At 41.8% G+C, this 27,735-nt stretch overlaps 2 protein-coding genes across 10 annotated transcripts; one reads left to right on the top strand and one right to left on the bottom strand.

Annotated features, from left to right (window-relative positions):
- Positions 1–75: 75 nt before the first annotated feature.
- On the bottom strand, positions 76–5,455 carry Tango1 (transport and golgi organization 1). Of its 2 annotated transcripts, XM_017087616.4 has the most exons (8): positions 5,183–5,455; positions 2,860–5,070; positions 2,202–2,638; positions 2,011–2,143; positions 1,280–1,904; positions 1,118–1,219; positions 289–1,060; positions 76–233 (listed from the first exon to the last, which is right to left on the bottom strand). In XM_017087616.4, exons 1-7 carry the CDS (start codon positions 5,325–5,327, stop codon positions 325–327), a joined length of 4,389 nt encoding a protein of 1,462 aa, XP_016943105.3. In that variant the 5' UTR covers positions 5,328–5,455; the 3' UTR covers positions 76–233; positions 289–324. The 2 variants fall into 2 exon arrangements, with proteins under 2 accessions (XP_016943105.3, XP_016943097.3); XM_017087608.4 differs by having other exon boundaries at positions 76–1,060.
- A 5,336-nt stretch (positions 5,456–10,791) lies between these two features.
- LOC108017378 (uncharacterized) lies at positions 10,792–27,076 on the top strand. Of its 8 annotated transcripts, none has more exons than XM_065862882.2 (9): positions 10,792–10,940; positions 13,238–14,150; positions 20,951–21,150; positions 21,217–21,535; positions 21,638–22,456; positions 22,515–23,869; positions 24,387–24,443; positions 24,828–26,223; positions 26,407–27,076. In XM_065862882.2, exons 2-9 carry the CDS (start codon positions 13,481–13,483, stop codon positions 27,009–27,011), a joined length of 5,421 nt encoding a protein of 1,806 aa, XP_065718954.2. In that variant the 5' UTR covers positions 10,792–10,940; positions 13,238–13,480; the 3' UTR covers positions 27,012–27,076. The 8 variants fall into 8 exon arrangements, with proteins under 8 accessions (XP_065718954.2, XP_065718956.2, XP_065718955.2 ...); XM_065862884.2 differs by lacking the exon at positions 10,792–10,940 and adding an exon at positions 11,545–12,133; XM_065862883.2 differs by lacking the exon at positions 10,792–10,940 and adding an exon at positions 11,545–12,142.
- Positions 27,077–27,735: the final 659 nt, after the last annotated feature.

Genomic DNA, 27,735 nt, shown 5'->3' with positions numbered 1-27,735 from the left:
GTTGATTAAAAAATAAACCTTGTTTTTTAATCTGCAACCTTTACTCAATCCTATTATAGATAAAAACAGATGTCATTGGGTTTTTGTAATTATGTTTAATTTCTTTGAATTTTCTTGGATATCAATCACCATTCAGTCAGGAGTTTTCTAAGTCGTTGATGTTGATGGATGCTCCTGAGATCCCTGTTAGTGGAATCGATTTGATAGGCCGATCCGACCCGTCCCGACCCGACCTTTCGATAATCATGATTAATAAATATATTTGAACTAGTTTTGAGTCTAATATACTTGGTAGGACTTGGTTACACGGGAAAACCTCTTCCCTCATACCTCGCTGTAGGGACGCGAGTTCGCGCTTCGTCCCGACGAAATTGGCGGCGGACTCGGCGGTGGACTAAAGTCCGTCTCCGTATCGTTGTAATTGTAGCGACTGTCCGACGGGGACAGTGAGCGATATGTGCGCGGCGAGTGGTTGTAGGAGTCGCGATGGCGGCGACCCCAGCTACCGCTGTGCCTGCGGCGATGGTCCACGCCCCTTTCGTCCTCATCATCATCGTCGTAGTCATCGTAATCGCTGTAGTCCGAGTACCGGTCCCTGTCCCGATCGCCTCGACTCGATGGCGGCGGGGAACGCATGCGTCCCAGGGGCGGAGGACGTGCCCCGCCCGCTCCAGTGGGCGGCAGGAATGGCGGCGGCAGACCCATGAACGGAGAGAAGGGTGCCGCCAGGAATGGCAGTGGATTTGGCATGTTCAGCAGTGGTGAACCCGGCAAGGGGAGCGGCGACGGAGCCGTCTTTAATTCCGCCCCGAGCACAGGCGCTCCGTTGGCAACGATGGCCTCCATGACGCCTGGATCTCCGGCAACGCCTCCTCCGCTGGCCATGGTGGTCAGCTTGCGCCTCAGGCCGGCGGCCTCGGCCAGCGCCTCTTCGCATCGGCGCTCCGACTGGCGCGCCGCCAACCAGGACTCATGAGCGCGGTTCTCCAGTGTGCCCATCTGGGCCTTATGCGAGGCTATCTGGGCCTCGATCTCGGCACGGAGCTCGTCATTCTGAGATCTGCAAATACTTTTACTTTTAATATTTTCTTACAACTTGGCTGTTAGGTTCCCTTACTTGAGAGTTTGAATTTCATTCTTCATCAGCGTCTGGGTCTCCACAGTGCTGGCATTCTCCCCCTGATGCTGCAGCCATTTGGTTTCCTGCAGACTCAGTTCTCTGAAATGGTTATGTAAAATGAATTAAATTCCTCATAAAAGGTATATTTCGATAACCTACTTCTTAAGTTCGTTCTCCTTCTCGCGGAAGTACCCCGATAGGACTTCGAGTCGCGTCTGGGCTTCCAGCTTGTCGCGCTCTGATTGGTTGAAGTCCTGCTTAAGCTGCTCTACATCTGAACTTGACTGCTGCAGCTGGCTCTCCAGCCGCTGCTTGTGGGCCACTTCCTGCTCCACCTTCGCCTGCAGCTCAACGAACTTTTTATGGGCTGCGTTTAGTTCCCCTCGCGTCTTGGCTGATGTGATCAGCTCCTGGATATTGAGGTTGGCATCCTTCTTCACTGCCTTTAGGCAGTCTTCGAGAGCTTCGATCTTTGCCAGACTGGTCTGGAGATCGCCGTGTTCCCGCTCCCACTTGGCGGTCAAATCGAGAATTTGGTTCTGCAGCTTCTGCATTTCGTAGTTGCGTGCCTCCAGGGCCTTGGCCAACTCTAACTCCGTCTCGGCCTGGATTTCTTCAAGACGTGATTGCAGCTTTGACTTTTCCATATCCAACTCGTAGTTGTCCTCTTGCAGGGCCTTCAGTTCGCTGGTGAGGCGCGCTGTGGCCTCCGTGAAGGAATATTGAAGTTCGCTGTTCTCGCGACTCTTCTCCGCTAGACTCGAGTTGATCTCGATAATGATTTCTGAAGATAGTAAATAGCAATAATAGAATAAATATTAGTTTCAGATAAAATTCCCTTTGTGACTACAATTTGAACATATTCAAGATAGAGTAAGGGATATACTCACTTTCTTGGTCATTAAGCTGACGCTGCAGTTCATCAACGGTGTTCATGAAGGCCTCATCGCCATTCTGGCTGCTCAGCACCTCCGACAGCATCTTATTCAGCTCCAGGCCAGCCTCAGCCGCATTATCCAGATCCTTGTAACGAAAAATACTCCTTTAACAACGCTTTAAGCGATTAATTGCAAGGACATACCCTTTCCAGCGAGCTAACTTGCTCCTGCAGCTTTGCCTTCTCGTAAAGTTCCGATTCCAGCTGCTTCTTGAGGTCAGCCACCATGTCGTTGGAGCCAAAGGAGTTGTCCTCAATGCTGGCCAACTTGGTTCGCGTGGTCGTCAGCTCGTGCTTAATAATCAGGTTCTCCTTTTGGGAGACCAGTAGACTGCGCTCCAAATGGTTTAGCTTTGCAAGAAGTTCTCCCTCCTGACTACTGTTGCAGAAGCAGTAGTAGACAAAAATAAAGAACAGGGAGGAAGCAGCCGCAATAACCAAACACATCGAGAGTCGGCTGTTATCCACCAGCTTCGCCGCCATTACTTCCGCAAAGTTTTCAAGAGATATGGAGCGATGACAGTGCTCATCGCTGGTTTGATACCGAGCACAGTAACCATCCACATCGACAGGAGCAGGGTCTGAAAAGTTTGAAGAAACAAATTAGTATTAAGCAGCATAGTTCTTACAAATTAGATGAGTAGTTATCAAAGATCATATAAGTTTACAAAAAGCATTTAGCTCCAGCCTACGAAACTGGCCTTCTCTTACATAAGAATGTGTTCAGCTGTTTCTCAAATTGAATTACCGAAACAGTATTATTTACTCACTGGGAATAATGTGGACATTATGACTAGCTCACCTTCTGGTTTCTTTTGAGATGATGCCACCTCAGCTATGCCTGGATAAAGAATTCGTTGCAGCTCATCACTGTTATCTGATGGACCAGCCTGTGGCTCCTTTCCGATGAAATTGTTCACGGTGTCCACAATAGTGGCAAAGAGACCACCGCCTACGCCATCCTCTTTGACGGGTACCTCTGAAGCAGGACTAGATGTCGCGGGCAGAGCTACTGGCTCCACGGAACCAACTCCCGCACGCTCGAAGTCTGTCGGAGATGCTTGGGTAGACTCCTCGTGGACTGCACCGTAAGGGGACTCCGTGTCAGGTGTTGGAGTAGTTTGCTCTGCACTTGATGGGTTATTATAGGCACTTTCTGTGGGGTTATGATGGTGCTGGTGATGGTGATGCTGCTCTGTCTGCTGGTCCTTGTAGTAGTCATTCGGGTTATCGAACACTTCGTTGGACTGTGTATCCACTGAATCATTAAGCTGCTGCAGGTCGTCTTCCTGGACCCGCAGTTGCTGCTCTGCCTCCTCACTTGATCGCTGCTGCTGTTCTGCTAACTCTTGCAATCTTCTCTGCTCCTCTTCTTCCTCTTGTAACCTTTTCTGCTGCTCTGCTTCTTCCTGTAACCTTTTCAGCTGCTCTGCTTCCTCTTGTAACCTTTTCTGCTGCTCTGCTTCCTCTTGTAACCTTTTCTGCTGCTCTGCTTCCTCTAGTAACCTCTTTTGCTGATCCGCTTCCTCCTGTAACTTCTTTTGCTGCTCCTCATCTTCTTGCAACTTCTTCTGGAGCTCCGCTTCTGCAATTAATTTTTGCTTCTGCTGCTGTTCCTGCAATTGCTTGTAGTAATCATTGGGATTCTCAAAGTTCTTTTTCTCCAAAAGAGGCGGCAGGCCAACAGGTTCCGCGTTTGGGAACGCCTCTTCGATGGCAGAAACAGTTGAGCTGGTCACTGAGTCAGATTGCGCTCCCTCCTTAGATTGAGCTACAACGGGCTCAGCAGTGTTATCTTTGGCAGGCTCAGCAGTGTTATCTTTGGCAGGCTCAGCTTGGATTTCAGCTGAAAGCGTAGCTGTTTCCTCTTTAACATCATCTTTAACATTGGGAAGCGGTGTCTCAGTCACCTTTTCAGTAATATACCCCACTGACACAGGGTCTAAAGGCTTTGATTCCACGACTGCATCCTGTTCCGCTTTGGGAGCTTCCTTTACCTCCGTCTGTTTTTCCGTTGTCGCCTCATTTAGTGATTCAGTGGGCAAAGGGGTTTCAGAGTTAGTTGGAACCAAGGGTTTAACTTCTTCCTTCGCCGGCACCTCCACTTCAACCTGCTTGGCCTCAGCCTCTTTCTTTGCGCCCTCCAATTGATCAGTTGCGTTCTTTTGCTCAACCGAAAGCGGGTTCACTTCAATCGAATCGTTAATTGACTTCTTATCGTTCGCTTTTTCTGAGATCGATTTGTTATCTTCAGTATTTTGTTTGAAGTCGTCATCGTCGTCGTTGTCGTCTTCGCCTGCCTCGTCATCCCCGTAGTCGAAATCCTCAGTGTCTTCAAGTTCAGCGTTGATGGCCTGCAGCAGTGGACTTGGCTTCTGAGCTTCGACGGCAGGCAGCTCTTCCGTAGATACTTCCTGCGGTTTACTGGACTCAGAAGTTGACGCCTGCGGCTCTTTCGTGTCAACAGCTGCCGAGGCGGATTCAGACTTCGTTACCTCAAGGGGCTCCTCTGTCTTCTCTGGAACAATGGTGGTTTCGGTGACAGCTGGGAGCACCTCCAGGGGCAGCACAGTGCCTTCCACCAGCTGCACCGGGGCTTTGGAAGAAGCCGTAGGATCAGGAACCTGCTGATCCTTCAGTTTGTCCTGCTCCACCACTATTGAATCCACGGTAACGTCGAGTGATGACGTTGTGGTCGTTGCCAAGTCATCGGATGACTCAGAGGCATTGAGAACGGGCTGCAGCGGCGTCTCTACGGACTCGACTGGTGGGCTGCCAGGTCCCAGCACTGGCACCTCAAACTTCAGGTCCTTATCCCGTATCAGGACCTTCTTCTCCATGATGAAGTCCTTGTTGGCATAGCCGCGCCGGCCGTTGATGTCGACGCCCCACAGCTGCATGTTGGAGCCGGCACTCTTGGACAAGACGCGGATGGGGGAGTTGATCTTGAAGGATATCAGCCCATCGCCGCCGGTGGCATAGCTGATTTTGGCAATGCCCGTCGAGATGATTTCTGCAAGCCGAAACACCCATCAAAATGTCACATTAATTATGCAATTTCAAGAGACATGGAACTATCAGGGGTCCAAGGTTGTCTTGTTGTCTGGCCCAAGATTACAACTTACGTTCACATTTCGGGTCGGCGCACAGTCGCTTGTCGGAGAGAGCGGCCCACGTCAAAGTTGGAAGACAGCAGATCGCCAGGGCCGCAAACAGGGCCAAGTCACTCAGCTGGGGCTGCATTTTCGCTTTCTCGTTGACCAGCCTCATTTTGCATTGTCTTGGGGCTCAGTGGACAGGTGAAAGTAACTTATTTCGCTGCAGCTACTAATTTTTTGTGTATAAAAATGGGTTCACTTTCAGCTGAGTTGGCTTTTCATGAGAGCTGTATTATCGATTATAATATCGATAGTATCGATGGTGGCTCTGCAGCGGGTTGTCTCGATTGTTTTTTCAACCATCGATACATCGGCTAGTAATTTTAATTTTTTTGAAAACATTTCCAAGACAAAACACTTTGGTACTTATGGTTCCTGTTGAATTTTCAAGCAGTCAATATTTAAGAAAGAAAAACAAAGTTTCATTTTATTATTCATCTTAAGCTAATGGCTAAAATTATTACGATTATTATTAAAAATAAGAAGTGGTGGTGAAGTTCCTATTGGAGTTTGTATCAGGATCCGTAAATAATCATTAATTATTTTGTAACAATAAAATCGTGCTCAAAGAGCAATCCTAAAAAAAACTAAACCAATACATATTTACAATTTATATTTAAACCTCGAAGGAAAATGGTGATAGCTGTGAAAATGGTCTGGAAATATACTAAGTCGACCATGAAACATATAATCAATATTTTTGCAGATTTATATAAATTTAAAAAAAAACAATTATTTTTGTATTAATAAATAAAACTCTAATAATATCATTAGAAAATAATTTTTTTGGTAAAACTTTTAATTATACGGTCCCTGGTCCCTGATAAATAGGTGACCAAAATTCAACGGTTTAGGCAATACCCAATTTGAATTTAATTTTCGACGTAAAGGCAATCTACTAGTCCGGCGCAAACAATATTTTTTTAAGATTAAAATAAGTAAAAGGTGGCGCCATCACAGCCGTTATCCTGACCCTTTTTTCGATAATAAAAGGATTATAGATATTAAAACATTTTTCTATAAACTCTACGCACCTGCGCGGCGTTAGGGTCAAAATTCAAAATCGCCGTGAATAAAGATTATTATTTTTATTTTAGAACTTACTTTTTCCTATTCTAGACCATATAAATTAATTTTTAAGCAAAGAACAAAAAAATATGTATTTCCAATTTTTCGGGTGGATGCCCTTGGGTTGAAAAAATATATAAAAAGAATAAATAAAGAAAAAAATAAACAAATACATAAGATTGCTTTTATTTTCCTAAGTTTTGACCTATCTATTCGATCCTTCTTACATTTTCAAGAGATTTAGAGATGTTATAGATTGATATTTGTAATACTGAAATGTTGCATGCAGCTTCTCGTGTCAGAAACAACATATTTGATTGCTGAGGCCAGCCTTTCGGATGATGCTGGCGTGATAATGTAGTCCTATGCTAATTTAGCTATCCCAGGCGAAGTGTCCTTTTGTGAGATGCAAAACGATAGTGGATCACTTTCCCAGGATGCAAATGGTAGGCTTAAAAACAATTACAGCTTCTGATTATTCTATACTTCCTGGTGGACTCCCTTAGTTTGCCGCGTTGCTATTGACGGGCGCCTTAAGGAATCTTTAATTGTTTTAGTCCGCAACGCCTTCATCTAACGGGCTCCCAGTCGAAAAGGTCAGTAAGTTCAGTATTAAATAAAGTGAAGTGGAATTTAGTTTCTTTATATTTTGATTGAGGCAAAGATGATGAAGCGCACCAGGAGAGTGTACAAAGGCGACTATTATATATGGGCAATTCTAGGGAGTACTTCGGGACGTTCGTACACTTTTAAAATAAAAAAAAGTACAAAATCAAAGGATTTAAATATATAAATATACAGTCTTTGCCCTTGTGATCCATTTTCGTGCCCACTGCCTTGCTCAGCCGAATCAATCCGAAGAAGTCACCAAATGGTTAGGTTCGCATGGTTGGTTCTAAAATAATCGTACTTCTTTGGGTATATCTTAAAACTCGCAATTTGTGCGCGATCTTTAAGTCCTCTTAAGCCCTTTTGGTGTTTTAGTTTACTGGCAGTTGTCGATAAAGACAGCGAGCTTGATAGTGCAGAAATCAAACCAATCCCTAGAAGTCACCAAACAAAAATGGTTAGGTTCGCATGGTTGGTTCTAAAAAAATTTTACTTCTTTGGGTATATCTTAAAACTCGCAATTTGTGCGCGAGCTTTAAGTCCTCTTAAGCCCTTTTGGTGTTATAGTTTATTGGCAGTTGTCGATAAAGACAGCGAGCTTGAGTGCCAAAATTATTTTCTCGCAAAACACAAGCAATGCTCAAAATGTTATAGATCAATTTAATTCAAAGCCCAAAGGACCAGAAACCGACCTTGTTTTCAGTAGGCTTTTTACAAAATCGCTTTGATGATGATGATGATAATAAATATTATTTTACCCTATCAAATATTCGAAAACATGTTTGAATATATTTGCCGAATCTGGAACACGAATGATCCAAATTTTATCTCAAGACAATAAGAATGAGCATTGAAAAAGCCCTCCCTAAATAGTAGTAAGTGTTGTCCTTTTCGAGCCTTTTGTACGGATGTTCCTAAACAGAGCGCAAGGCCAAAAGTCGAAAAGGTCAGTAAGTTCAGTATTAAATAAAGTGAAGTGGAATTTAGTTTCTTTATATTTTGATTGAGGCAAAGATGATGAAGCGCACCAGGAGAGTGTACAAAGGCGACTATTATATATGGGCAATTCTAGGGAGTACCTCGGGACGTTCGTACACTTTTAAAATAAAAAAAAGTACAAAATCAAAGGATTTAAATGTATAAATATACAGTCTTTGCCCTTGAGATCCATTTTCGTGCTCACTGCCTTGCTCAGCCGAATCAATCCGAAGAAGTCACCAAATGGTTAGGTTCGCATGGTTGGTTCTAAAAAAATCGTACTTCTTTGGGTATATCTTAAAACTCGCAATTTGTGCGCGAGCTTTAAGTCCTCTTAAGCCCTTTTGGTGTTATAGTTTATTGGCAGTTGTCGATAAAGACAGCGAGCTTGAGTGCCAAAATTATTTTCTCACAAAACACAAGCAATGCTCAAAATGTTATAGATCAATTTAAGTCAAAGCCCAAAGGACCAGAAACAGACCTTGTTTTCAGTAAACTTTTCACAAATTCGCTTTGATGTGCACGGAAGCACTGTAACGATAAACATCCGGAAAATAAAAAAATGTTAAGGAGGTTAAAGTAAGGTAATTCGAACCCCATTTAATCGGACGTCCAATCTGAAGCCAATAATAAATATTATTTTACCCTATCAAATATTCGAAAACATGTTTGAATATATTGGCCGAATCTGGAACACGAATGATCCAAATTTTATCTCAAGACAATAAGAATGAGCATTGAAAAAGCCCTCCCTAAATAGTAGTAAGTGTCCAAGAGTCCAAAAATAAAAATAATAGAAGCGCAACCGTCTTTTGCCATTCCTTCGCAGGAATGATCCAACTGCCTGGAGGTGGCCTGAAACAGCTCGGATTATTGGCTTTCATCGGTGTGACCGTACCCGGTGCACCATGGTATGCTATGTGGGCCAGGAAAAAATACTGATAATGATTTTTGGGATAGCTTTCACTAGTCATTATTTGGGCATTCTGGTTGAGAAACAGACGGAATACATTTGCTTAAATGAATGAATTAGTTTATTTAACGAAATCCCAAAATATTAAACTATATTTCTTTACAAATATATGGAAATGGAAACAGTTCCGAAATATTTTAATGTAGCTGCGCCAACGTAACTTTTCCATTTTCCATAAAGAATTCGTTTAGGATTTGAACAATTAGTTAAACATATATTTACTTTTTCTGAACTCACTTGGTATGGCAGATTGACAATTTTACCACATAGGTCAATTTTTAAACTTAAAAAAAACTTATTCTAAGTCTTAAAATATTATGTGCTATAAAAAGGGTTAAAGCAATAACTTATTTAAATGATAAATTCGTTCAAAGTAGATATTCTATTTGGATATCCTAAATAAAATAGAATACCTAAAATAAAATATAACTAATTTCAAAGGTAAATTCGCATATAAATGTTTTCTACTGTACTCCCTACGGTTTCAAGCGCAGTGCGTTGGTACTGCATTTCCAGCGAATACCAAATCCCACGAATTAGTTTTTTTAGTATTATTGTGTTTGAACGTAAGCAAACGTAAGCACCGTAAGCAACCGTAAGTGTCCGTAAAAAAAGGGAGATAAAAGATTTCTGCTCTTCCTCTCCGAAAAGAGAGAGCATGATCGAGAGAGCAGCCAACGGGAAAGAGATGGAAAGCATCGATGCTGGCGTACCAAACATCGATTACCGATGCTTTGAAAACATCGACGACATCGATGTTAACATCGATGCTTTGAATACATCGATGACATTGTTAACATCGCTGTTTCTCCACCTCTATTTGTTTGTCGCGATGTATTGAGACATCGATGTTTTCGATGTTTTCCACCCAAAACATTGATGAAACATCGATGTTTTAAAAAGTTAAAATTTAATTTTGGTAATTCTTAAATAGTCGGGCCGGAACGACCCGACTAATTAACAAAAATCCATATTTAGAGGGCGATAAATCATGAATTTTGATGTAAAAATTATTTTGGGGACGCGCTTAGTTTAGCCAGGAGAAATTTTTAAAGTTTGACCAAATTGCACTTAAAAAACCGTTGGCGATCGCCGAAAACCAACAGCGGGCACGCACACAGACACACCACACACATAATTTTACGTTAATGTTAATGTTTTTGCTTTTTTCTTATTGTTTTTATTTTTTGTTTTTGTTGGTTTTGTTTTTAGTAATTTGCAATGATTTAAGTTGCATTTAACATGTGTGTTTTAAATAAACACCAATAACTGTAAGTGTATCTTCACTTATACACAAAATATACATACATTTATGCTTATATGTGACAAGTATATAAATCATTTGAAATTTTGAACACTTTAATGAATATTATGTAGCCCTGAAAAGGGTCGATTTGGTAAAGAGGCAAACTTTAAAAATTTCTCCTGGTCTCCAAAATAATTTTTACACCAAAATTCTTGATTCATCGCCCTCTAAATACGGATTTTTGTTAATTAGTCGGGTCGTTCCGGCCCGACTATTTAAGAATTACCTAAATTTTTTAAATTATTAAAATAGTGTGCATTTTAATAATTTAAAAAATTTAGGTAATTCTTGTGGTTGTATTAAAAATAGAAAACAAAACATTTATTCACTTGGTGTTTTAGACTGAGAGAGAGATCATTTCGGAGATCATTTCTTATAACTAAATTAAACATTTTTAAGAAAACTATAATTTTTGTTAATAAACATAAGTTTGTTTATTACTGAAAAACAGCAAAAGAAGAACTTTAATATTATAATAGAAAAAATGAAAAAAAATCTGCTCTTTTACGTACCTTTCCTTTGCCTTTTTTCTTAATAGTGACGGCACAGAAACATCGATGGTTGAAAAAAAACATCGATGATTTAGAAAATTTCAAAAACATCGATGCATCGATGTTTTCATCGATGTTTTGACACCTCTATCGCGCACGAGATTCGCGGCTCCATCGGACGAAATTTTTTAAATTAAACGTAAATAAAATTGAGTGCGAAGTAAGCCTCTTCGAATAATAATATCGCTCAATTCCGCAAAAAACTGAGATCTGTGGTGGGCGGGTATAGGGCAAGATAAGGTGCGTGTGTATGAAAAACTTCAGCCCAGTGACCTTGAAAACTGAAGTTTGTTTTTTCTCCTCCCACACTTCAGCCGACATTTTAACGCGCAAATGTTCGGCTCGCCATCCCGAAAACTGCAAATTCGCAAAACGAAATCGCAACCAAAAGCTAGCGTATTGGATTCCAATATATTATTCCCTTACGAGGTGTACGCAAAAGGTTTCCTCTGACATCATATCGTTGGCATACCATACAGAGAGAGATAAAGAGAGCAGCGGCGGGTTTTTGCGTGATTTGCCGATAATCGTGTTCAAACTGTGCAATTAAAACAAACAACTAGTGCGAGCATCAATTAATAAGCAACGTGAAGTGGATGTGTACACAAACTTATTGTTTTGATGTTGTATGTTTCGTGCGATTTAAGGGAGAGTGAGCGAGAGGGTGCGTGAAAAGAGCACACGTGGATGGGTTGCCAGATTGTTGGGAGTGCTAAGAGTGGTTCACACGTCGCCATTTTCAGTTCGTAAAGTAAATCGGGTTTCAAACGGGAATTTTAAATCCTAAAATTATGCGAAGACAAGTGTTTTCTTTTATCACTGCCCTTTCCAATTGGTCAAAGTTGAAGTCTATTATACAGGTCTTTTGTTAATGTGCCATGTTCAAATGAAACCGTCTGAAACTTAAGAATGATTGAATAACATAAATTCTACTGCGCAGCTTAAACACCTATGACCTATTTTAAATACCCGTATTCATGACTTTGAGACTCAGCATAAACAGTCCTTTATCACAAATTCGCCTTGCGACGGTCTGGCAACGCCACTCGTTGGCCAGCATGAAAATGCGCAACTCGGTTTCTATTTCTATCTTTCGCATTTTCAACGTCTTTGTGATCGGTTGTTGTTGGGTCGCGGATGCCTAAACGTCGGTAGCTGAACGCCAAGCTGAATGGAGCACGGTTCGGTTAAATGCCCGATAAAAACCCACTTCTGCTGACTGGCCGCTTGCACGAAAATCCTTCGCCCAAAGTTGTATAACAAAAAAAAAGAAGAGATTGAAAATGCGCCAATGTCAGAGTGTTTTAAAACAACATCCAATTGTGTGAAAACAACAGATACAAACTACGCAACACGGAAATCGAAGGAAAACTTCGCAAACAACAACAGCAACTCTGTAGTCCTCCAATCTAACGCACACCGACATGCGTGACGTAATTGATGTATTTATTCTAAAACAAAATTCGAGGAAAATTGAGCAGCAAGAGCGTGCAATTGTTTGTCCCTTTCGACTGCCTGTGTAATTACCAATTGCAATTTGCCTTTTAATTTGAGTTTTGCATGCAACAGGGCGCGTGTTATTCCCCCACACACAAACACATAGGCGCAGGCACACACACACACACACCAGCACAGAGGCGCGTGAGAGAAAGGCAACCTGGTGAGGTAAACAAAAATGCGAAAAGTGCAGAGGGGAAAAACGATAACAAACAACAATCGCAAACAATCTGCGACTGGCTTTTCTCGCTTTTCCCTCTTCATCTTTCTCTCTTTCTGTTCTCTCTCCTCTCTGGCAAGACAAACGCAAACAAAAACAATAACAATTAGGTAATGTTTTTTATGCCATTCTCTTTTGCTCTCTTGCTTCGCACAGAGAGCGTTTTTTTGTGTGTGTGCTCGGTCTCTTTTTTTTCAATATTCGTTTTCCTTTTGTTTTCAAACTTAACATTGCACAGTGGGGTAGCAAGGAAGTTAATCAAAATAAATCCTGCCCTACTATTTTCAACCATTCATCGATCAATTATCCAAACTCTTATATATATATATATTTTTATTAAATACGAAATATCCATGTGAATTCATTTTACTGTCCAGTGAGTAAAATAGCGCCGTAATAAAATAAATTCTGAAAAATATTTAAATAAATAGTGAAAACGGTAAAAAAAAAGTGCAGAAAAGAAACTTTTCCACAAAATATTAAATAGCAAAAAAATACAAGGTTCTATGCCTGTTATGAAGAACAATTTTACAATGACAATATTGAGTGTAACATTGAAATAAAAAAAAGGCAAAGCATAAATGTTTTGAATTAAGTGCCCCAACTGTAGCCGTCAGTTCCACTGTGCGTTTGTGGCGGTGGAAATTTTTGAGCGGAAAATTTTTTGTGTTTTGTAAACTGGCCCCCGCCTGATTATACGATGCGTTTGACAAATTCGAACACTACTTTATCGCCTTTCAAACTGTAGGCGAACGGCATACAAAACACTTAGAATGTTTGTTTGATTCAAATTAATCTTAATTTGTTATTCAATTTGTAGCGTTAAAAGAAATAAATAATTGATAAAAAACGCACCCGAAAATGTAAACGGGAAGCGCACGTTCGCAGCACAAATAACAAAAACATAAAATAAAAACGAAAAATAAACGATATCGAGGGTGTATATACAAAAAGTGATTTAAATGTAAAACTTAACAAAAAAATAACAAGTTCGAGATATTCTGCAAACTTGAAGAGCGACAAACTTGAGAACGACAGCAGCAATTGAAAACGCTTAGCAACAATGTTGCACAATAATCGCGACAATGCAGAGCCAAAAACAACAACAACAGCAGCAGCAACAACAACAACAACAACAGATGGCAATGGAACGGAGCCAACAATTGCAATTGCAACGCACTTTGCAACATCTGCCGCAGCACAGGCAGAAACATCAGCTGGTGTAAAGGAAATAAATGCAACAGCTGAGGGTCAACCGCCGCCGCCGCTGACAACAGCAACAACCACAACAGCTGTGGCAGCGCGAACGGAATTGGCAGAAACAGCTGATGCGGCTGCTGCGCCGTCGAATGCCGCTGCTGCATCGTCTGCTGCCGCAGCAGAATCGCCCGCATTCGATGCCCAGATGCGGACGCAGCAACGTCAGAAGATCAAGATATACCACGATGCCAAGCAGACGGCGGTATGGCGCACCGATTCCCTGGCCTCCAATCCCAGCTCGACCATGTGCCCGGATTTCGTGAGTTCCGCAGCAGGAGGCGGTGGAAGCGGAGGCGGCACTGCAGCACCCTTGGGCCTGCCCATGAGGGGCATCATCCTATCCACGGCACCCAGCCTCCTGCAGCGAAAATCCTCGGACAGCTCGCTCACCTCGTCCATCGCCCGTCGCGTCTCGTTTCCGGACAACCAACTGGTCACCGGTTACCTGGAGCCGGCCAATCCTTGGAAGCAAGGTACGTTTTGCAATGGGTCTTTAAATAAAGTACATTAAATCGAGTCCTGTAGGTACATTGTATTTAGTGATTAAAATTATAGTTCTTTATTATAATAAAAACAGTTTACGGGTTTGTTATCTCTCATACCGAATATGGCTAGTATTAGGTCTTAACTCAACGAATTTTTGGATACTGAAAGAACCACATTGTATGACTTTTATCGGATTATAGTAGACTTTTTAAACTTAAATGATCCATTGCTTCAGGTAACTGGGTTTTACTATAGCAATACTATATTTATTAGACTTTATCAACTTAAATGATACATTGCTTCACATAACTCGGTTTTATTATAGTAAAACATCCCTTTTTCATATAGATTCATAAAGTATAACAATTTTTTACACTTTCAAAAAGTAACAATAAGATAACGCTAGTTTGTTACAAATAATGCACCATCGGTAATAGAAACAACTGGTATCGCCTTTACTTTAAAGACTGGGTGTTGCTGCGGAAACTAGACCTATATATCTTCCGGTTGTTCAGCATTCATTTGTACAGCGTTCAGTTGACAAATTGTCATTCTATAATCCCACTGGGAATCCGTGCTTTCGATCTTATCATAGGCGGCTAAACTCAAACACGGAAGCTAAATTCGAGACACATGATTAGCCGTTTCCACTTACTTCACTTCCTGTGAATTCATTTAATTAATGCAATATATTTTTACGCATTGTAATGCGGGTGCAAAAAGAATCCGAGAGATCTGTCAGCTTATATCAAGTGAAATAGATTTTCGAGAGAAGAATGAGAATTGCGGTGGTTGCCAAGTCGCTAAAATGCGCAGAAATATTTATTTACCTATGGGTAAGTGAATAGAGAAGGCGTTGCATCCGATGAATGCGTACTACTTGAACAACAAAAATCTGTTGCTGTTGCTAAGCACAAAGAAAATGCTAGCGAATTCAGGAAGAGAACTAGTGCAGTTTATAATTCTCAATCGCATATTTATATGAGTGTAATTAAATGCAGATACTAATCGATCAAGTTGAAAATTGGCAGCCCAGAAAGTGCTTAAAAAATGCACATCAGGTTGTTTGTCTAATAATTCATATGATTTTTACACTCAAAAATGTATTGGTGGATTCTTGTGTTTATAGAATTTGTTATGTCGGCATTTTATTTTTTATATTTATATACGATTTTCTCACTTAAATGAAAAGCTGTGCCTTTCCATATTCCAATTGTTTAAAGGCATTTCTGTTACTATGTTTTTGTTTATAGAAATATTATTATAATTTGGCCTATATGCACAATGTGAATTGTACGTAAACTATTTATAATGAATGTCATTAAATAGAATCTTTTGTTTGTTGCTACTATTTAACCGAAGTCAAGAGCCACAGAAACAGGCAAAACAGCCTGATTAGAACTGCTAAAAACGTGAATAGCTTTGTTAAAGTCGCAAATTACTTTGTTTTGAAAAGTTTTTAATTTGTTTTCAATCCCCGGCTGTTAAAATGTCTGTCTCACCAAATTTGTTTTGAGTTTCCTTTGATTTTGTTATTTGTTATTTTCACGTCAGCGATAACAGAAATTGCTGATAAGATACGGTTCGGTTCGTTTTTCGTTGTTTTCATTGCTTTGGCTTTCCAGTTTGCTCCAAGCTCCTTCTCACATGTTTTATTATTATTTTATTATTTGTTCGCCGTTTCTTTTGACCGGCTTTGCTTTTCGCTTTTGCTTTTGCTTTTGCTTTGCTCTTTTCTGCTACGTTTTAACTTTGCCTTGGACGCCAATCGTGGGCTCCGCTTTGTGCCCGTCATTCGTCTCGTCGGAGTGTCTATCAATTTGTTTAAACGTTTGCGCCGTTTTTGTTTTTATACCGGTTAATCGATGTGCTAAAGGGTATATTGTATTCGATAAAAAGTATGCAAGAAATCGATAATTTTATAAAGAGAAAACTAATTTTTAATACCTTAGTACAATATAACTACAAAACGAATATTGAATTTAAATCATATTTAAAAGGGGTTTCGAAAGTAATGCTAAAACTTGGTTAGCTGGCAAAATGTTGGTTAAAAATTTATAAAAGAGAGAGTGAAGGGTATCTGATAGTCGAGTAACTTAACTATAACATTCCTCATCGTTGTTCTTGTCTTCATTATTATTTACCTCTGTGTAGGTTACATACTATAAATTATTATCATCGTTGTTCTTGTCTTTGTCTCCATTATTATTTACCTCTGTGAATATACATATTTATTTTAAAATTGCTTAGCAGAGTAGAGGGTATCTGATAGTCGAGGCACTTGTTGTTTTTGTTCCTATCTCCATTATTATTTACCTTTGTGTAGGTGACACCCAGACACATATGTAAATTGTGTATTTTTATTTGCCTGCTTGTACATTTGTTTGTTTACTTCGATTCCTTTCTTGCCTTTGTTTGTGTCTTTGTGTTTGCACTCGTATTTGCTGTTCTTTTTTCACGTTGTGGGTGTAGAAACTATGTGATGTCATCGTTGTCACTAAAACAAAAGCACTAAAAGAGAAGCCCACAGAGAAGACATTATGACAGACAGACATTCTGGCAGGGAAAGAAAAGAAAATGATAGCCACAGCTACACAATTGTATGTACATTTGTGCAAATAGGAATTCCAGCACTTCCCTGGTTTATCTGTAGAAGGTCCAATCCCAGTAAATAACCTCGATCCGAGACCTAAACTAGGTCAAAATATTTATTCAAATATTTACTTATTCGCAAGTATATAAAGTCTTTAAAGAACTATCATTGACTCTTATATAATACTGAGGTGTTCGTCCTATATATTTACTTAGGTTGCAGTCTATTGATTTCAGATACTCTAATGTATTTCACATTTTTAGAGGATATGACCAAAATCTTGGTTTTAGTTTCGGATTTTTGTACCTGGTACTCATTTGTATAACCTTAGAATTTAAAAAAAACAAAGAGATTGTTACTCTGCTAATTTAATAGGTGCATCAATCAATCAATCATCAATTAACAAAAGAAGTAATAATGTTAATTTATAAAACGTCGTCAAAACCTTGATCGATGATTTAATTTTGGGGACTGTATCAAATTCGTACGACTGAGATACATGTTACGAAAACAGCAACTGGAAAAAAAATTAATTTTAATACATTCTCTCATTATTTCTTCTGTCATTTTAATCTTTACAATTCAACAATTTAACAATTATTATAATTAAATTGTTAAGACCTTATTTTATTGGCTTTAGAATTTCAAGTTAAACTAAACTCACATTCACTGGCTAGCAACCTCAATCAAGCCAAGCAGTCAATGACATGAAAGATAATAACTAGAATATCAATTGCTGTGCAAAATGTCACGAGCTCGATTAGTGCACATTGGCGATGTAATTAATTTATGCGATTCAAAAACAAAGCAAAGCACAGGCAAGCTAAAAAGGGTATAAAGAAAATTAAGAACGCTGGCCGACAGCCGGAATCGACGGACAAAGACGAGCAAATATGAGTAAGCTTTTTCGTAAATAAAGCAAATGTTTGCATTTTGTCAAAATGAAACTCGCTCCCGCCTCACATCACACACTTATTTACGAATTTCGGTGCGTGTTTATGGCTGATTTAAGGCGGTTTATTTATTTTTCTTTTTTTTATTTACTTGGCTAGAGCTTTTGAGACGCTTATCTTTGTCGAAAAAAACCCTTCGTCTACTTTTGGCCGGGAATTGTTACCCGATAATGACAAACGACCGATGGTCATGGCAGTCAATTTGTCAATTCAAGTCAGCGGCAGCCGGTTGATATCAAAAATCAGATAAGAGAATGAGACGTTTTCGAAAACAGGTTGGATGGTGTGACTAAAACTCTGAGACTCACTTTCCGAAATATAAAACCAGAAAACGTTGTTGGGATGGCACTAAAAAATATTTATAATCTGGTATTTTGGGTAGTATTTTTTAGCTAAAAAATGATGTACTATAAAAGGAGTTATTTAAATTCATTATAATATATTTAAACATTACAATCAATTAGGCTTTAGCCAACGGCAAAAGCTGTGGGTATATTTAAAAGACCTATGGGACCATAAACAATATTGGTTTCAGCTTTAATTTCCTCTTTCTAGTTCTTCCACTTTTTGTTGATTTTGAAAAAATGGATGTCGTTATAATAAATTATTGGTATTACCCAAGTATTGTTTTTACATTTCTGGATTTCATCTAAGTGTCCATCATGTCTTATACATTTTTTTATGTATCCATCTAGTTGGATTACATAAATTGAGATCGATTACTTAAGGTCCCTGACTTGAAATTTTAAAGCCCACTTCTATTGTGTGTTGCCAACTCTAAATAAACCCAAATGCAATCATAAAATTAATGACAGAGCGGCGAGAACAAGTTTCTGACATTGTAAATGTTTAGCACTAAATTAACAGCAATTTAATTGGACAATTTTTCCGTGTCTCTTATGAGTGCTTTTCGCTTACTTATAGTTTTTCTCTATTTGTACATTCGACTTTTGCTTTGACTTTTGTGAGAATCAGCAACGTCAGCGGCAGCGGCGAAAAAGGCACAAAAATCAATAGAATAATAAAAAATTGAAAAGGCATTTAATAGACGCAGTCGTAAGGCGGCACGCGATTCCACAATGTTTGTATAGCCTTAGTCATTTATCATCAACGAGATCGATAGCCGCACATCGACAAACATACTCAAATCCCAGAGATTCGGATGTTTCCATTTTCGAATATCGATCATAAAGGGTTTTCACACTCTTAAAAGGCGATGTATTTTGCTTACCTTTATAGCCACTATCTCTGTCAAAAGTCAAACAAATTCGAGTAAATAGTTGATGATGACAAATGGGCTTTATTTAGGAAATTTTTGCATAAAATTCTCAGGTGGGCTTGGCTTGTTTTTGTTTATAATTTTGTCGTTGCCCAACGTAACGATCAAAAATAGATCCCAAATTATAGAAAACAAATGTTTGCATAACATTTTCAATGTATTCATTAATTGGTCAAAGAACCAACGAAGTCTTGATAATCTCTGATTTGTTATTTCTTTTCTAATCAGTAACAATATTTTGGGGACTACGAATAAATTTACCTTCTTATAATGATGGAGAAATCGTTATATTTAAGGGTATTTCACAGTCTAAAGCATATGTCCGTTCATTTATTTACTTGGAAAATTGTTTATGATTGCCTGATGTTCGTTGGAAATCCCATATGATTTTGTATCTTCCGTGTTTATATTCTACTTATTTCCTCGCCTCGCAACTAACAGTTGTTGACCCATAAACTCAGCTGTCAAATGCCAATTTGATTGGTTTAAATCATTATTATTTATAGATAAAAATTAAAAACAGAAAAAAAAAACACTATTTCAAAGAGAAACGTCAAAAACTTGGTCGTCACATTGTCTGCCTGGTCGAGTGAAAATTCGTAATAATTCAGATTTCGAATTATTCTACTCAACGCTAATGAATCACTTAACAGATGTTGGTTTCCAAGGCAGCCTCGGTTTGGCGGAGGAGGACTGAACTATTATATAGATGAAATAGAGCTAAAGCACTTTTGACTGTTTGCCAAGATTGAAAATCTTTCGGAAACGGTGAAAAGATTTCTTGACAAAATTTCGTCTCTTTCTCTTTTTATTGCATTGGTATGCAGATGTTGGCATCCAAGTTTCTGGCAGATCTAAAACGAAACGTTTAATTGCCTTCTAACACCGATGTGGCGAGATAATGCAGTGATAGATTAAATTGTTTACGTTTTTCATAAGAACCCATGTTTGTCTGGGTGGAGGTGAGCGTTTGTGTGTTGCCAACTATTTATAAGAAAGGTGCACTTGGCATTTGGCACAATGTTCTTCATTCTCTAGTTTGTAGTATCTAAATCGGTTTAAATACACCATAGTAACCCAAACATTCGCATGAATTATTATTAATTAAATCTCTGGCGACCCATATATTTTTGTGATACTTTGTGGGCACATCAAAAGCTTTTTATAAGAGTTCCTGTTGCTAGCAATAATCTTTCATCAAATAGTAGACGTAGCGGGTTTCTAAATTTGGCTCCTCCAATGATAGACGGCAAACAAGATGTGTCCAACGCAAATGAGTTGCAAATTACAAGTTCACGATTTCATGTCAACCAACCCCTCTGGAAAAAAGCAAATCGTTTGGAAATTGCCGCCGCAATTTCATTTATTTGTTTTTTTTTTTTTTGTGTGTGGACAATTTGTCTATGTCGCTCCATGTGTTTGATGCCGACGCCGGCAATTGTTGATGATCATGATGAGGATGCTGGAAGTGGGTGATGAGGTTCAGGGAAGGGAACCAAACACTCGCACGCGCCATAAGTTCTAGTTATTTGTCATATAACACATTTTTTGCCAGACATATTTTGTGCCTTTTGACAATGGCGACACTTAATATGTTGGAACGGAAGAATTGGCAATAGTTTATTGACTCGAATACTTCATAAACAGTCGAATTCCGATCGATCGATCGATACATATATATTTGAAGATATCCGTTGGCAGAGATATTTTGCTTGGGGTTTTTTAGTAGTTGAGAGGTTTAAACGAAATACATGCTAGTTCCTTAAATTACACTATACTAAATGCTTTTAATTTTAAACTAGTCGTAACAATATAATAACAATAAAGAATAACTTAGTGAAATAGCTTAAATGGGTTAAATAACAAAGTTAGCGATATTTAAAAAAAATTTTATCTGTTTAATACTTTTAAGTTTTAAGTGTTTTCCCTTACACCTCTAACGATCTCCTTAAACTTTTACAGTATACCTTGTGAAGAGCATTTCTGAGATTGTTGACCAGTATGAGCAGTCATGTCAAAAGCATAAGACAACGCCGTTAAAGAGCGTTACGGATCACCTAAAGGGCCTGGATCTGAACCAGGTGCGGCAGCCTCTACTCCCCCTAAAGGCGAATCAACTGGCCGCCAACGATTGCGAAGCCCTCGAGGAAATTTTCAAAAGGGTAAGCAGTGAGTTCAAACTTCCTTTTCCAGACTCCGATCAATAATACACGAATTTGAACCCGTAGATACAATACAAATGCATCGATCTATCCGACTGTAAGCTGGACGAGAGCTGCCTGATGGCCCTTTTCCAGATGATCGAATACTATGAAGCCGCTGTCGAGCTGGACATATCATACAACAAGGAGCAGATGTCGAAGCGATGCTGGGAACTGTGTGCTTACATGGTGGAACGCAGTCAAGAACTGCAGTTGCTCAACGCCGAGAGTAATCAGATCACAAAGTTGGGTGCCGACAGTCTCGGCAGGGCACTGGGCTCCTCTAATCTGCACACCTTAAAGCTGGAGCACTGCGGCCTCAGGGGACAGCCACTCGTCCATCTATGTAAGTCCACCTGACTTGGGTCTAGTAATTAGTCATATGACAAACTAAAAAAACGATTCCTTATTATGATCCCAGAGTCCAATTGTATTTATTATATTTTAGTGTCATTTGCAGGCCGAGGTCTCTACCAAAACAAAATGCTCAAAGAGCTGTGGGTGGGCTTCAATGATCTGGACTGTGTGGATGCCCAGCACATAGCTGATATGTTGCGCTACAACCACAGCTTGGAGCTCATCGACATTAGCAACAACAATATACGAAACGAGGGTGTCATGTACTTGGTGCAGGCCCTCATCCTTCAGTCAACCGAGCTGGAACGACGAATGGGAGCCTTAAAGCGCACCCGTGCCATTGAGGTGGACGAGTGCGTGTCGCCTGTGGAGACTGAGCCCCCGGCAGCCATTCCCCAATCCACCAACTCGTCCACCAGTCAAGCAAAAGATGCTGTCGATGGAGATTCATCTACGCACGTTACCTCTATTCCCGAGACACCGGGGGAGGAGGCAGCATCAACCGATCCAGCGGTGGGTCTTCTTGTTGACTTGGAGAACGATAACGACGACGAAAACACTGAGGACACTGTTCGCACCGTGAGAAATTGCAGTCAAAACGGCAGCGGACAGTCGATGCTGGACAAGCTGCTCTCCATGAACAGCGACAGCAGCAGCGAGGAGGCGCCCTCAAATATATCCACCGACACTCTGGCCGCCTGCTGCTCCGAGGACATCAGCGAGATCAGCAACGAGATTTTTGAACCCACCACCGCCAAACAGGCGCCAGCAGGAGACGAAGCCTGTTCGGCTATGATCTCATCCAGCCCGATGGAATCCGAATCGGCCGCTGTTGCAAGTGCAACCAAGGAGCCGCTATCCCCATCGCAACAACAACAGCAATGTTCCCAAAACGAACGCAACATATGTGGTAAAGAGTCCTTACTTAGAATTTTAATCGATCGACGCTTCATTGTTTCTCCTTGCAGATATTACTCCCTCAACAGAGGCTAAAACCGTTGAACCCAATGAATCCTGTGTACAGAACAACATCATAAACAACAACAATAATAACAATGCTAACAATTCCCACAACAATAGCAACAATAACAATACAATCCAATTGCCATCAGGAGCTGAAGCAGCAGCACACTTAGTCGTAGCGCCACCACTGGGGATCGGTTGCAGTCCCAGCGGTTCCTCGCCAGCGGCTATTTTTGAGGTCACCGCCGAGGAGAGCGACTGCATCAATGGCAGTGGGGCGGGGGCTGGTGGATCGCGACCTCTAGACGTCAATAAAAACGCAAAGGTTGCAGACGACTTCGAGGACACGCACAGCACAGACTCGGCGTTCGAAAGCGCCTCCGAAGGCGATATAAGTCGCCACCTACCCGACGAGTTTAGCCGGCTTTCGGTGTCACTGGAAAGCACGCGGCTGGATGACATGGCAAAGGAGATGTGTGGCATCGAGACCGCCACCATTGCCACAGAATCCACCGAGTGTCTGCTTGCCGCCCAGGAGGCTGCGACGCCCACTCCTACGCCGGCAGCTCCCGCGCTGGACAAAAAGGAAGATGCCTTCGTGCCGCCAAAAGTAACCATTGCCGAGGAATGCCTGCTGATAGATAAAGAACTGAGCCCTAGCCCCTTCTCGTCTCCCAGTCCGGCGCCCACGCCCCCACCACCGTCCACGTCGCCGGGGGGAGCCAGCATGGGACTACGCCGCACGGAGTCCAGCTGTGCATATCTTAACCAATCCACCCGCAACCGTTCCCAGAGCTCCGACAGCCTGTGCAGCGAGACATCGCTGGACGGGATGAGCAGCGGAGCCAGCAACAACAGTGTCAGCTCTACCGCCTCTGCCGATCCCAAGTTTGCCGAGAAGCTGACCAAGAACGACACACTTTCGCGTCGCCAACTGGCCGAGGCCACACTGGAGGCCAACCGATCGCCCAGCGGGCTGAAGGCCCTCACCCTGTGGAACAATAATCTGACCAAGGACTGCGCCCCAGCTGTTTCCGAGCTGCTGCAGAAGACCATTTCGCTGGAACTGCTCAACATTGGCAAGAATTGTCTCTCCAATGAGTTTATTTCAACCATTAAGGAAAGTCTGACGAAAAACACAACTCTGACCACATTGGGGCTGCAGAGTGCCCATCTGAGCGCCAAGGGGATCGAGACACTGGCCTCCATTCTCACCTTTGGTGGCAACAGCAAGCTCCAGCGCATTGACATCCGAGACAATAAACTAGAGGTGGAAAGTCTGAACATAATCGCCGAGGTGCTCAAGTCCAATAAAACGCTCACGCAGATCGACATTAACGATGAGCCCAAGCGCCTGACGGTAAGTTCTTCACACGCGGAATCAGCTCTATATCATTCCATTGCCCATCAAGAGTCGAAAAATCTCATCCGAGGCCACAGTAGAAGTTGAGTTTGTATTTCGTTGATATTTAAACGTTTGCTAAGCAAATGAAAGTTAGTAAATTAGTCTGAATTGAACTTTACTTAAGAGAACCCAATTTTTATGTTTTAAATATACACCCTTGGTAACGATATTAAAATGATAAATACATTGTAAAAATCTTAAAAGATGTAACATTCCTTAAGGCGTAAAGTACCTATATAATATCACATTTGGCTTTTCCTTTGGCTTTTTAAAATCAAAAGAGTATTACGTTACCGAGGGTATATGAAGCTGCGGCTAGCCGTAGCTAAATACCATGATATAATGACCCATTGCGATTTTGAGCTTGGTTCTGGATGGCTGTGTTGGACGTTGAGAGTTTTGATTTTGAATTTTTAATTGAATCGTTTTCATTTGTGGTCACTTGTCGTTGCCTCTCTCATCTCCGTTAAAGTTGCCCATAGTGCCGATAGTAAATGTTATACCGCCATCGCCATTGCCCCAGGAGAGCGTAAGTAAAACCCCACTCAATTTGCTCCTCCAAATCTCTGCCCACCTTCTCCTGTGCTCAACTGCTTTGCTTGCATCCGATAACAATGCTAGTAACAGAAACGCACTCTGCCCGCCTGGTTTTAGTAACTTTCGCAGCCTAAACCCGTTCTAACTTTTTACTCTTGTTGCTTGACTGATTCGTTCACTAAAGTAAACAAAAATCAGTTGTTCAGTTGCTCAGTTATACCATAATGCTACTACTCAGCATTATTTGCTTTATCGAACTGAGCAATTCCACAACTAAAGTGAGCATCAGCCTTTTGTTTATTAAAAGATCAGCTATCGAATACTATTTGTAAATTACTGTTCCTGCGTGATGATAACCTTTTGTTTCTTATTTCAGATCGGCAGCGATGCCCACTTGGACTACACAAGGGTGCTGGGAACTGTTCGCTCGCTGTGCTCGCGAAATGAGAAGCGGCAAGCGCAGGAGCTGGCGGAGAAGGTGGCGAACGTGGTCGGTGGCGGCAGCAGTGTTGGTGGCAGTCTTCCGGGCATTCGGTGTCGCGGCGGTTACTACTTGGGCTCGCGGAAGATCTCGTTGACCTGCCACAGTCGCCCACTTGTGGACGCGGCTACTGGCACGGTGACTGCAACGACAACCGCGACCGCTGCAGCAACCGCCATGCCCACACCGGCTGCCCTGCTGGAGGTGAAGCGAAAGAGCGGACCACGCCTCCGCTCTCCGGGACCCAGTCCGCCCACCATATCGCCGTCGTCCTCGCCCAACCGTAGCCGCTTTCACGTGTCCCGCGTGGCTGAAGTGGCCAGTCCATTGATCTCGCCGCTGGCCCAGCATCCGCCGCCGCACACGCCGCGCTCGGCCAGCAGCTGCATGTCCATACCCACCATCGGATCGCCTAGTGGCAGTCAGAGCAGCCTCGACACCGTTGGAGCCCTGCCCACCTCCAGTTCTCTGCCCGCAATGGCGTCTGTGACCTCCTCGACGCAGACGGTCAAGCGGCTGTCGGTGTCGCCCAGGTCTCGCTTCCATGTGTCTCGCATCTACGAGGATCCCCAGGTGCCGATGGCCAACCGAAAGATGCCGCCGATCACGCCGCACACGCCTCCAATCGACCTGCCACCCACTCCCATGCTGAAATCGGCAAGGAAGGCGGTTCTGCTGTCTGAGGCAGTGGAGGCAGCAGCTGCAGCGGTGCCCGTAAGCAGTGTGGTTATTGTAGAGGCTGTAGATGTTACCGACGCACAGAATAGTACAAAAGTCGAAGAGGTATCGGGGCAAACACTTTCGCCACACCTGACCGTATCACCCACCTCCAGTCATTCGAGCTCAACTTCGCCCGGAAGCAGCAGCAGTGGGAGCAGTAGCAATAGCAATGGTAGCACCTCAACCTCCACCGATGCTACCGATTCTGTGGCCTCCGGCCCAGAAGCTCCACCCAGGACCTGTCCCCTGGCCGTGTTTGGCGATAATGACATTACGTTGACCAAGGAATCGGCTGGTGTGGTTGCTCTCTCTGCTGCTGCTGCTGCGGCGGGCAACTTGAATCCAGTTATGGAAAGTGAATCAGAAGTGGTGCCGCCTTCCGAGCCCGTCAGCAATGCCCCACAGGCTCGTACCCGGAAAACTTCGTGGATAGCCAATCCGTCGGCGGTAGACAAGCTGCTCACGTTATTCAACACGGGCACCATTTTCCATCGAAGCTCCTCGCCAGAACCCAAGGCCAGTCAAATAAGCAGCGTTCCCGCCACCAACTCGATCACAAACAGCGCACAGAGTTAGTTTTTATTTATGTTGTTGATATTTAAAAGAAACTAAATATTCATTTTGTTCTACTTATCCACTACATTTTAAAAATAGCTTTTTAAAATAACACAGCTAAATTAGAGGATTAAATGTTTAAAATATTGAACTTCATAATAACTATGGCTGTAATACCTCTAATTTCTTGCTTTGACAGACGCCACAGCGGCAAGCGTCGTAGGAGGAGCAAGCGGAGTCGACTCCAGTGGCAGCACCCCTAATCCAATTCTATCGGCTGCGCGGAAATCTTCGCCCGCATCGTGGACCTCGCTGACCGGTAGCAACATCTCCAACGCCAGCCAAAATACATCCTCACACACGGACACGGGCAGTTCATCCTTTCTTGACACAGCCTCCAGACAGTTGCGGGATTTTAGCAAGCAAGTCTTTCGCCAGAACATCTCCTTCAACAACAGCGGTGAACAGGCGGCTTCTGGTGCAGTTGGCCAACATGAGTTGAGCACGGGGACGTCGGCTTCAAGCAGCACGGAGTCGCCATCCCCGCCGGAGTGCAATACGGCACACATTCCGCTCAGCCTGAAGCGTCAGCTGAAGGAAAACATTTCGCCGGAGCACACGATTAACGAGGAAACACTTCACACGCTACAGAAGCTATCGAGGGCAGAGGATGTGGCGCTAAAGGCAGAGGCGGCCACCGAAATGGGAGACATTGAGATCGTGATGCACAGCGAGGTAGCCGATTGCCATTTGCCAGAGGATAAACAGCAAGAGCAGGAAGAGACATCTTCGGGTTTCGTTTAAAAAGGGCCAAGACCAAATATAACTTAGTAATGCGTAAAACATGGAAAAGCAAACAAATTGGAAAAGATAGGAAAACACACAACTCAAACGACAAAAACCAACACCCACCCAGCATTCCCATGGCTCTCCTTTGTACTGTACCCCACCCGCCTTGAAAAATGGTTATGAGGTCAAGGATGATAATGAAAGTTTGGGTTAACCACAACCCTGGAAAACAAATATGATGAGTACACAAGTTATTACTAACTTTGTTTTATTTTTGGTTATATTCATTTTAAGTTTTATAACAGAAGAAAATATAAATATATTTTAATTATAAATACGGCATAAGAAATGCAAACAAATGCTCAATATTCACTTCAAGAAGCGCTGCTTACAAAACTAAACAATTTAACAAGTTCTAAATGTGGAATTCTTTACTTTGGCAGCAGTTTTTCTGAAGTGGGTACTGACCCAAAAATGGATATACTTTAATGAATGTAAAATATAAAAACATTTCAAATGTACACACACATAATATAAAAAACATCAACCTATAAAAAACACTATTTGGCTTAGTGTTGGCCATTAAAAGCTGACTTTTAAGAAGTTGCATAATTATAAAGAGCGAAAATAATGTTGAATTTAGATGGACAATTTGTACTTATCAATTCAATTGAATTCTGAAAAGTTAACAATAATCAGAAACCACAAAGCCACCGGAAACACATTGTTATACATACTT

The sequence above is a fragment of the Drosophila suzukii genome, chromosome 2L (genome assembly GCF_043229965.1).
Source record: "Drosophila suzukii chromosome 2L, CBGP_Dsuzu_IsoJpt1.0, whole genome shotgun sequence".
In the NCBI taxonomy this organism is placed as follows: Eukaryota; Metazoa; Arthropoda; class Insecta; order Diptera; family Drosophilidae; genus Drosophila; species Drosophila suzukii.
Note: the sequence above shows the minus strand (reverse complement) of the source record. Positions and strands in the feature narration are given on the sequence as shown.